The sequence below is a fragment of the Carcharhinus amblyrhynchos genome, unplaced genomic scaffold (assembly GCF_965287045.1).
Source record: "Carcharhinus amblyrhynchos unplaced genomic scaffold, sCarAmb.v2.hapA chromosome_139, whole genome shotgun sequence".
NCBI lineage: Eukaryota > Metazoa > Chordata > Chondrichthyes > Carcharhiniformes > Carcharhinidae > Carcharhinus > Carcharhinus amblyrhynchos.
In genome coordinates, this window is record NW_027649879.1 from 345,551 (window position 1) to 356,887 (window position 11,337).

The 11,337-nt window shown below is 50.0% G+C and overlaps 1 protein-coding gene across 1 annotated transcript in view; it reads right to left on the reverse strand.

The window, feature by feature from the left end:
• Positions 1–1,266: 1,266 nt before the first annotated feature.
• LOC145338682 (equilibrative nucleobase transporter 1-like) overlaps positions 1,267–11,337 on the reverse strand; it is a 56,545-nt gene continuing 46,474 nt past the window's right edge. The window contains exons 12-14 of the mRNA XM_080183071.1: positions 9,758–9,950; positions 3,163–3,286; positions 1,267–3,041 (exon numbers count right to left, since the gene is read on the reverse strand). Coding sequence (XP_080039197.1) covers positions 2,874–3,041; positions 3,163–3,286; positions 9,758–9,950 — 485 coding nt within the window. The 3' untranslated portion in view covers positions 1,267–2,873. The remainder of the gene's footprint in view (positions 3,042–3,162; positions 3,287–9,757; positions 9,951–11,337) is intronic.

Sequence of the window (11,337 nt, forward strand, 5' to 3'; positions counted from 1 at the left end):
TGTACCTGTCCTGGGAGTGTTTGATGGGGGACAGTGTAGAGGGAGCTTTACTCTGTATCTAACCCCATGCTGTACCTGCCCTTTGAGTGTTTGATGGGGGGACAGTGTAGAGGGAGCTTTACTCTGTATCTAACCCCGTGCTGTCCCTGTCCTGGGAGTGTTTGATGGGACAGAGGGAGCTTTACTCTGTATGTAACCCCGTGCTGTACCTGTCCTGGGAGTGTTTGATGGGGGATAGTGTAGAGGGAGCTTTACTCTGTATCTAACCCCGTGCTGTACTTGTCCTAGGAGTGTTTGATGGGGATAGTGTAGAGGGAGCTTTACTCTGTATCTAACCCCGTGCTGTACCTGTCCTGGGAGTGTTTGATGGGGGGACAGTGTAGAGGGAGCTTTACTCTGTATCTAACCCCGTGCTGTACCTGTCCTGGGAGTGTCACATGGGGACAGTGTAGAGGGAGCTTTACTCGATATCAAAACCTCAGTGGTATCTGCCTTGGGAATGTTTCATTGGCACAGTGTAGAGGAAGCTTTATTCCGTATCTAACCCTCTGCTGTATCTGTCCTGGGAGTGTTTGATGGGGACAGTGTAGAGGGAGCTTTACTCTGTATCTTACCCCGTGCTGTACCTGTCCTGGGAGTGTTTGATGGGAGACAGTGTAGAGGGAGCTTTACTCTGTATCTAACCCCGTGCTGTACCTGTCCTGGGAGTGTTTGATGGGGGACAGTCAAGAGGGAGCTTTACTCTGTATCTAACCCTGTGCTGTACCTGTCCTGGGAGTGTTTGATGGGGGACAGTGTAGAGGGAGCTTTACTCTGTATCTAACCCCGTGCTGTACCTGTCCTGGGAGTGTTTGATGGGGGGACAGTGTAGGGGGAGCTTTACTCTGTATCTAACCCCGTGCTGTACCTGTCCTGGGAGTGTTTGATGGGGGGACAGTGTAGAGGGAGCTTTACTCTGTATCTAACCCCGTGCTGTCCCTGTCCTGGGAGTGTTTGATGGGGACAGTGTAGAGGGAGCTTTACTCTGTGTCATACCCTGTGCTGTACCTGTCCTGGGAGTGTTTGATGGGGATAGTGTAGAGGGAGCTTTACTCTGTATCTAACCCCGTGCTGTACCTGTCCTGGGAGTGTTTGATGGGGAGACAGTGTAGAGGGAGCTTTACTCTGTATCTAACCCCGTGCTGTAATGGGACAGTGCTGGAAAGAAGTGAGTGACTCTGGCTGAGTTATTACATGGAATGTTTACTGTCAATAAAACCACTGGAATTAATCATTAGGATGTTGGCTCATTTAATATTTGTATTTGATTAATATTTGTAAGTCCCTTAATGGATCAGCGGTTGAACAAACAAAACATTTACTCAGACTGCAAGTCTGACTTCTAGTTATTTCCAAACTGAGATAAAGAATTTGTTACAAAAATAAAAGCTCTGAGTAGCACTCCAAGTCCTGTGGGAGAGTGTTTCAGTGCAGAGCTGTGGTCCAGGACCCCTTTTGAAAACTCTCCCTTTTGGGGTGAAACGTTAAGCCGAGCCCCCTCTCTCCCCCCCGTGCTGTTTACCCCTCTGCAGATGGATCGACGATTGCAGCATTCCCAGTTCGGACAGGGCCAGCGGGGAGTTCTGTCGTACAAAAAAGGTGCGATAATTCTCCTGTAAACAACATCACCAAGTGAGAACTAGAACAGATTATCTGCCGGTTGGCTTCTCCTTGAGGTCCGACTGTGCTGCTGTAACCTTCCCTAACTTCGCTAAACTTGGTTAAAAAATTAAATGCTTCCTTTGCAAGCGAGGGTGTCGGCACATTCTCCTGTTGGCAAGTACTGTGTTAAAGGCTTTTAACAAACTGCGGATCCTTTGGGTAAAAAACAAAGGCTGGCACGGTAGCCACAGTGGGTTAGCACTGCTGCTTCACAGCTCCAGGGTCCTGGGTTCGATTCCCGGCTCGGTTCACTGTTTGTGCGGAGTTTGCACATTCTCCTCGTGTCTACGTGGGTTTCCTCCGGGTGCTCCGGTTTCCTCCCACAGTCCAAAGATGTGCAGGCTCCGTTGATCGGCCGTACTAAGAAATTGTCCCTTTGTATCCTGGGATGCTTAGGTTGGAGGGATTCAGTGGGTATAATATATAGGGATATGGGGGTAGGGCTGCGTGGGATTGTGTTTGGTGCAGATTCGATGGGCCGAAGGGCCTCTTTCTGCATTGTCGGGTTCTATGATTTCTATCACTCTGGGAGTCACCGTCCACAGTTCCGGTCTCCGTATCGCACTGGGAGTCACCGTGCACAGTTCCGGTCTCCGTATCTCACTGGGAGTCACTGTGCACAGTTCCGGTCTCCGTATCGCACTGGGAGTCACTGTGCACAGTTCCGGTCTCCGTATCGCACTGGGAGTCACTGTGCACAGTTCCGGTCTCCGTATCACACTGGGAGTCACTGTGCACAGTTCCGGTCTCCGTATCGCACTGGGAGTCACTGTGCACAGTTCCGGTCTCCGTATCGCACTGGGAGTCACTGTGCACAGTTCCGGTCTCCGTATCACACTGGGAGTCACTGTGCAGAGGGGGGGAGAGAGAGTTTGAGGGGAGGAGAGAGGGGTTGAGGGGAAGAAGGGAACGAGAGAGGAAGATGAGAGAGACCTGTGGTTGGGTGGATGCTGGTAGGTAAAAGCAACAAGAATATAAAAATGCCTAAAAGAGAATGAACACTGATTGTCTCTGCCTGCCCTGAGCTTGGGGTCCAGGCTGCACTGAGCAGGACACAGTTCCTGGAATTCCAGGGAAGTGGTCAGCTCATTCCAAACCCAAAGTTTACGCACCACCAACCCCCGCCCCGCCGCTCCCCGCTGATCCAAACGAGGGGGGGTTGGAGTCCCAGCTCAGATGTCCGTCTCTCTGGGCTGACTCCCCTTCTCTCCGAGGGCCGGCACCTCGACCTGAGGGGGCTTGGCGTCCGCCCGCTGCTCCGTCTGCCTCCGGCAGTGCAGGAAGACGTTGAGGGGGTGGACGTAGGTGAGGGCAGTCAGGACGATGAAGCTGACGTTGACCTGGAGGGGAAGAGAGAGAGAAAGAGAGAGAAGCTGAGTTGTCAATCTTCCGTGGGACGCTCGGAGTCGGGGGGGGGAATGTATGAAGTTGGGGTGGGGTCCCGTCGCCACTGATACTCACGTAGAGAGGGTTGTCCTGTAAGGGTCCCTTCACCAGGGCAAAGCAGGCGTACTGGAACAGGGACACAATGGCAGATAAGGACATCAGCATGCCGTATATTTTCCCAAAGTGGCAGAGAGGGTACCTGGAGAGGACCAGAGGAGATTCAGGGCTGTTACAAGGCCACTCGGTCCATCTGCTGCATGCCAGCCCTCTCCCACACATCCGCGCACCCTTCTCCGTCACCTGTCGCTCCCGCACTCCCCCCCACTCCCCCCCAGGGGGAGCCAGTCCCGCACTCCCCCCCCCTCCCCGGGGGGAGCCAGTCCCGCACTCCCCCCCCCTCCCCCAGGGGGAGCGAGTCCCGCACTCCTCCCCCTCCCCACTCTCAGTGAATGGGGGCTTCCCGAAATTTCTCCGGGCGGATTCATCAATGGCTATCCCATGTTGATTGATCCCACCCGTTTGTTCTGCTGTCTCCTACAGGAATGGGATTCCTGTGTGTGAGGTTGTACAGGGGGGAGGTGGGGACGCGGTAGCACAGTGGGGTTAGCGCTGCTGCCTCTCGGCGCCAGGGACCCGGGTTCGATTCCCGGCCTCGGGTCCCTGTCTGTGTGGAGTCTGCACATTCTCCCCGTGTCTGCGTGGGTTTCCTCCGGGTGCTCCGGTATCCTCCCGCAGCCCGAAAGACCGTGTGCTGGTTAGGGTTCACTGGCCGTGCTAAATTCTCCCTCAGTCTAACCCAAACAGTGTGGCGATTTTCACAGCCACTTCTCTGCAGTGTTAATGTCAGTAAACGGGTTCAACTTTTTGCTGTAGTGAATGAACGTGCGCACCAGGGGAAGTTGCCGGGATAGTCTGGGATCCGGAATCTTGCCCCCCCCCCCATTCATTCTGATCATGGCTGATCATCCAATTCAATATCCTGATCCCCCCATTCCCCCCCCAATATCCCTCGATCCCTTTTGCCCCAAGAGCGAAATCTAATTTCTTCCTGAAATCACACAACGTTTTGGCCTCAACTACTTTCTGTGGGAGTGAATTCCACACATTCCCCACCCTCTGGGTGAAGAAATTTCCCCTCCCCTCAGTTCTAAAAGGTTTACCCCTTATCCTCAAACTCTGACCCCCTAGTTCTGGACTCCCCCCCACCATCGGGGAACATTCTTTCTGAATCGACCCTGTCTAACCCTGTGTGAATTTTATAAGTTTCTATCAGATCCCCTCTCACTCTTCTAAACTCCAGTGAATAGAATCCTAACCCACTCAGTCTCTCCTCATATGACAGACCTGCCATCCCAGGAACCAGCCTGGGAAACCTTCGCTGTGCTCCCTCTATAGCAAGGAACATCCTTCCTCAGATAAGGAGACCAAAACTGTACACAATACTCCAGGTGTGGCCTCACCAACACCCTGTACAATTGCAGTAAAACATCCCTATCCCTCTGCTCAAATCCTCTCACTGTGAACATACCATTTCCCTTCTCTACTGTCTGCTGTACCTGCGCACTTACTCTCAGTGACTGATACACGAGGACTCCAATTGAACTGTTAGTTCCTTGCTATCCATTCCCCACACTCACTCAAAGCAACAGTCACTTTACTAACTCATGTTCTTTTTAAATAGCCACAAAAACTTTATCTGGTGAACTGGTTCAGCAACAATAATCTCTCCCTCAATGTCAACAAAACCAAGGAGATTCTCATCGACTTCAGGAAGTGTAAAGGGGAACATGTCCCTGTCTACATCAACAGGGATGGAGTAGAAAGGATCGAAAGCTTCACGTTTCTAGGTGTCCAGATCACCAACAACCTGTCCTGGTCCCCCCCCCATGCCGACACTATAGTTAAGAAAGCCCCACCAACGCCTCTACTTTCTCAGAAGACTAAGGAAATTTGGCATGTCCGCTACGGACTCTCACCAACTTTTACAGATGCCCCCATAGAAAGCATTCTTTCTGGTTGGATCACAGCTCGGTCTGGGCTCCTGCTCTGCCCAAGACTGCAAGGAACTACTAAAGGGATATTTTGGCCCTGGAGGGAGTGCAGAGGAGGTTTACTAGGCTGATACCGGAGTTGAGGGGATTGAGCTATGAGGAGAGGCTGAATAAATTAGGCTTGTACTCGTTAGAGTTTAGAAGAATGAGGGGAGATCTCATTGAGACGTATAAGATGATGAATGGGATGGATAGGATAGAGGTGGAGAGACTCTTCCTGCTCAAAAAAGACAGTAGGACTAGGGGGCACAGCCTCAAGATAAAGGGGGGGCGGTTTAGAACGGAGTTGAGGAGGAACTTCTTCACTCAAAGGGTGGTGAATCTCTGGAATTCTCTGCCCGTTGAAGTGGTGGAGGCTGCCTCGCTAAATATTTTTAAGACGCGGGTTGCTGGGTTCTTGATAAGAGAGGGGATTAAGGGTTATGGGGAGAGGGCGGGAATGTGGAACTGAGCCACGACAGATCAGCCATGATCTTATTGAATGGCGGGGCAGGCTCGAAGGGCTAGATGGCCTACTCCTGCTCCTATTTCTTATGTTCTTATGTTTCTTATGTTCTTAATGTAGCCCAATCCATCACACAAACCAGCCTCCCATCCATTGACTCTGTCTACACTTCCCGCTGCCTCGGGGAAAAGCAGCCGGTATAATCAAGGACCCCCTCCCCACACACCCCGGACATTCTCTCTTCCACCTTCTTCCATCGGGAAAAAGATACAAAAGTCTGAGGTCCCGTACCGACCGACTCAAGAACAGCTTCTTCCCTGCTGCTGTCAGACTTTTGAATGGACCGACCTCACATTAAGCTGATCTTTCTCTACACCCTCGCTGTGACTGTAACACTACATTCTGCACCCTCACCTTTCCTTCTCTATGAATGGTATGCTTTGTCTGTAGAGCACAAGAAACAATACTTTTCACTGTATCCCAATATATGTGACAATAATAAATCAAATCTAAATCTGTTTTTATATTTCTGGCCAGCTTTCTCTCATACTCTAATTCCACCCCCTTATTAACCTTTTAAACATCTTTTGTTGCTCTTTATATTTTGCCTAATATTCCCATCTGTCAGGCAAATTGAAGAATTATCTGCTTTTTTGAATCAATTTGATGTTATCCTTAACTTCCTTCATTCGCCCCAGAGATCTTTTTCCTCGAGTCTTCCTTTCCCGCTGGAACGTATCTTTGCTGAGTGTTCCGCAACATCTGCTTAAACATCGACCACTGCTTCCCCGGTCTTTTCATTTAATTTCCCCCTGCACGTTCACCAGCCCTGCCCTCGCCTGAGTCCTTGTTTCAGTTGAAGACACTAGTCTTAGATCCACTCTTCCATTCCTCAACCTGAATGGGAAACATCATGATCGCTGCTGCCAATTCAACCATATTATGATCGCTATTGCCTTGTGGCTCCTTCAATTTGATATTCACAAAGTCCCAAAACAATTTGCAAATTACCAGATCTAAAATCACCCATTGCTATCGTTGTACCTTTCTCACAGACTCAGAATGTTTCTTCCAATCGTGCATCCAACAGTGTGGGTATTGTTGGAGGGAAGGTGTTGGGGGTAATGAACCCTCCCAGTGATTTCTCACCTTGACTAATTCTCATGCTTAACCGTCTCACATCGTGCCTGTGTGTGTTTGTGTTTCCTTCTGTATCTGCGTTCCACACATGTCTGGCAGAATTTGAGGTGGCACAGTGGTTAGCACTGCTGCCTCACAGGGCCAGGGACCATGGTTCAATTCCCAGCTTGGGTGACTGTGTGCGTGAAGTCTGTACGTTCTCCCCGTGTCTGCGTGGGTTTCCTCCAGGTGCACTGGTTTCCTCCCACACTCTGAAACATGTGCAGCTTAGGGGGATTGGCCATGATAAATTGTCCCTTAGTGTCCAAAGATGTGTAGGTTAGGGTGGATTGGCCATGCTAAATTGCCCCTTAGTGTCCAAAGATGTGTAGGTTAGGGGGATTGGCCATGCTAAATTGTCCCTTAGTGTCCAAAGATGTGTAGGTTAGGGTGGATTGGCCATGCTAAATTGTCCCTTAGTGTCCAAAGATGTTTAGGTTAGGTGGATTGGCCATGCTAAATTGTCCCTTAGTGTCCAAAGATGTGTAGGTTAGGTGGATTGGCCATGCTAAATTGTCCCTTAGTGTCCAAAGATGTGTAGGTTAGGGTGGATTGGCCATGCTAAATTGTCCCTTAGTGTCCAAAGATGTGCAGGTTAGGGTGGATTGGCCGTGATAAATTGTCCCTTTAGTGTCCAAAGATGTGCAGGTTAGGGTGGATTGGCCATGCTAAATTGTCCCTTAGTGTCCAAAGATGTGCAGGTTAGGGTGGATTGGCCGTGATAAATTGTCCCTTTAGTGTCCAAAGATGTGTAGGTTAGGGGGATTGGCCATGCTAAATTGTCCCTTAGTGTCCAAAGATGTGCAGGTTAGGGGGGATTGGCTGTGATAAATTGTCCCTTAGTGTCCAAAGATGTGCAGGTTAGGGTGGATTGGCCATGCTAAATTGTCCCTTAGTGTCCAAAGATGTGCAGGTTAGGGTGGATTGGCCGTGATAAATTGTCCCTTTAGTGTCCAAAGATGTGTAGGTTAGGGGGATTGGCCATGCTAAATTGTCCCTTAGTGTCCAAAGATGTGCAGGTTAGGGGGATTGGCCATGCTAAATTGTCCCTTAGTGTCCAAAGATGTGCAGGTTAGGGGGATTGGCCGTGATAAATTGTCCCTTAGTGTCCAAAGATGTGCAGGTTAGGGGGATTGGCCGTGCTAAATTGTCCCTTAGTGTCCAAAGATGTGCAGGTTAGGGGGATTGGCCATGCTAAATTGTCCCTTAGTGTCCAAAGATGTGCAGGTTAGGGTGGATTGGCCATGCTAAATTGTCCCTTAGTGTCCAAAGATGTGTAGGTTAGGGTGGATTGGCCGTGCTAAATTGTCCCTTAGTGTCCAAAGATGTGTAGGTTAGGGTGGATTGGCCGTGCTAAATTGTCCCTTAGTGTCCAAAGATGTGCAGGTTAGGTGGATTGGCCATGCTAAATTGTCCCTTAGTGTCCAAAGATGTGTAGGTTAGGGTGGATTGGCCATGCTAAATTGTCCCTTAGTGTCCAAAGATGTGCAGGTTAGGGTGGATTGGCCGTGATAAGTTGTCCCTTAGTGTCCAAAGATGTGCAGGTTAGGGTGGATTGGCCATGCTAAATTGTCCCTTAGTGTCCAAAGATGTGCAGGTTAGGGGGATTGGCCATGCTAAATTGTCCCTTAGTGTCCAAAGATGTGCAGGTTAGGGGGATTGGCCGTGATAAATTGTCCCTTAGTGTCCAAAGATGTGCAGGTTAGGGGGATTGGCCGTGCTAAATTGTCCCTTCGTGTCCAAAGATGTGCAGGTTAGGGGGATTGGCCATGCTAAATTGTCCCTTCGTGTCCAAAGATGTGCAGGTTAGGGGGATTGGCCATGCTAAATTGTCCCTTAGTGTCCAAAGATGTGCAGGTTAGGGTGGATTGGCCATGCTAAATTGTCCCTTAGTGTCCAAAGATGTGTAGGTTAGGGTGGATTGGCCGTGCTAAATTGTCCCTTAGTGTCCAAAGATGTGTAGGTTAGGGTGGATTGGCCGTGCTAAATTGTCCCTTAGTGTCCAAAGATGTGCAGGTTAGGTGGATTGGCCATGCTAAATTGTCCCTTAGTGTCCAAAGATGTGTAGGTTAGGGTGGATTGGCCGTGCTAAATTGTCCCTTAGTGTCCAAAGATGTGCAGGTTAGGTGGATTGGCCATGCTAAATTGTCCCTTAGTGTCCAAAGATGTGTAGGTTAGGGTGGATTGGCCATGCTAAATTGTCCCTTAGTGTCCCAAAGATGTGCAGGTTAGGTGGATTGGCCATGCTAAATTGTCCCTTAGTGTCCCAAAGATGTGTAGGTTAGGGGGGATTGGCCGTGCTAAATTGTCCCTTAGTGTCCAAAGATGTGCAGGTTAGGGTGGATTGGCCATGCTAAATTGTCCCTTAGTGTCCAAAGATGTGTAGGTTAGGGTGGATTGGCCATGATAAATTGCCCCTTAGTGTCCAAAGATGTGTAGGTTAGGGTGGATTGGCCATGATAAATTGCCCCTTAGTGTCCAAAGATGTGCAGGTTAGGGTGGATTGGCCATGCTAAATTGTCCCTTTAGCGTGGCCAGTCACCAAACTTGCACATCTTTCGGACTGTGGGAGGAAACCCGAGCACCCGGAGGAAACCCACGCAGACACGGGGAGAACTTACAGTGGGCCAAGCTGGGAATCGAACCCCGGTCCCTGGTGTTGAGAGGCAGCAGTGCTAACCACTGGGCCACCTCAGATTCTGTCAGACATGCGCAGAACACAGACACAGAAACAAGCACAGAAACAAACAACCGCGCGTCGGTGCGTGAGTGCAGTCCTTCACACGGGCACCTCGCACAAGTGGAGAAGAGAAGGAGTAGTCAACATCTAACCGCTGCGTTGTAAATGCTTGGGGATTACGTCTGGGTGGGAGTGTGGTCGGTACAGACTCGATGGGCCAAATGGCCTCCCTCTGGACTGTAGGGATTCTCTGAAAGGGAATCCCAAAGGGTTAGTTACACTGCCGCTGGAGTGGGGCGTTAGGGATAGACTTACCCGATGGCAGTGAAGGCTGTGTGTCCCCCATAGAGGAATGAACGATTGATAACCTGAAGCACAAAGGTGAGATACTGGACGGGTAAGACGGGGATACTGGCACAGATGGAAAACAGGACACACTGCGTGCTGGTGATGATGAGGGACAGAACCGATGATCTCAGGTCAGCCAGTCGCTGAGAGGTAGCAGAACCTGTGGTGACAAAGAGTCAAGAAAAGGAATTTTTTAATCTTGAACAAAACCAAACTCACGAGGCATGTCCCTGTCTACATCAACGGGGATGGAGTAGAAAGGGTGGAGAGCTTCAGGTTTTTAGGTGTCCAGATCACCAACAACCTGTCCTGGTCCCCCCCCACGCTGACACTATAGTTAAGAAAGTCCCACCAACGCCTCTACTTTCTCAGAAGACTAAGGAAATTTGGCATGTCCGCTACGGACTCTCACCAACTTTTACAGATGCCCCATAGAAAGCATTCTTTCTGGTTGGATCACAGCTCGGTCTGGGCTCCTGCTCTGCCCAAAAAACTACAAAGGCCTTATCCCCTCCCTGAGTAACAATCTCTCTGTCTCAGCCTGGAACAGACTCAGTGACCCAGTCGCCACAGGCCTCTGCGGGAAAGAGTTCCACAGATTCACCAAACCCCCCTCCCTCGGAGAGAAGAAATTCCTCCCCATCTCCATCCTCGATGGGGCGACCCCCCGACTCTGGGATTCTGGTCCCAGACTCTCCCATACGGGGAAACAGCCTCTACTTCCTCAGGGGGCTAAGAAAACTCAGCATGTCTGACTACAGCCCCTCCGCAGCCAATAATCCACCCTAACCTACACATCTTTGGACACTAAGGGACAATTTAGCATGGCCAATCCCCCTAACCTACACATCTTTGGACACTAAGGGACAATTTATCATGGCCAATCCACCCTAACCTACACATCTTTGGACACTAAGGGACAATTTAGCATGGCCAATCCACCCTAACCTACACATCTTTGGACACTAAGGGACAATTTAGCATGGCCAATCCACCCTAACCTACACATCTTTGGACACTAAGGGACAATTTAGCATGGCCAATCCCCCTAACCTACACATCTTTGGACACTAAAGGGCAATTTAGCATGGCCAATCCACCCTAACCTACACATCTTTGGACACTAAGGGACAATTTAGCATGGCCAATCCACCCTAACCTACACATCTTTGGACACTAAGGGACAATTTAGCATGGCCAATCCACCCTAACCTACACATCTTTGGACACTAAGGGACAATTTAGCATGGCCAATCCACCCTAACCTGCACATCTTTGGACACTAAGGGACAATTTAGCATGGCCAATCCACCCTAACCTACACATCTTTGGACACTAAGGGACAATTTAGCATGGCCAATCCACCCTAACCTACACATCTTTGGACACTAAGGGACAATTTAGCATGGCCAATCCACCCTAACCTACACATCTTTGGACACTAAGGGACAATTTAGCACGGCCAATCCACCCTAACCTACACATCTTTGGACACTAAGGGGCAATTTAGCATGGCCAATCCCCCTAATCTACACATCTTTGGACAC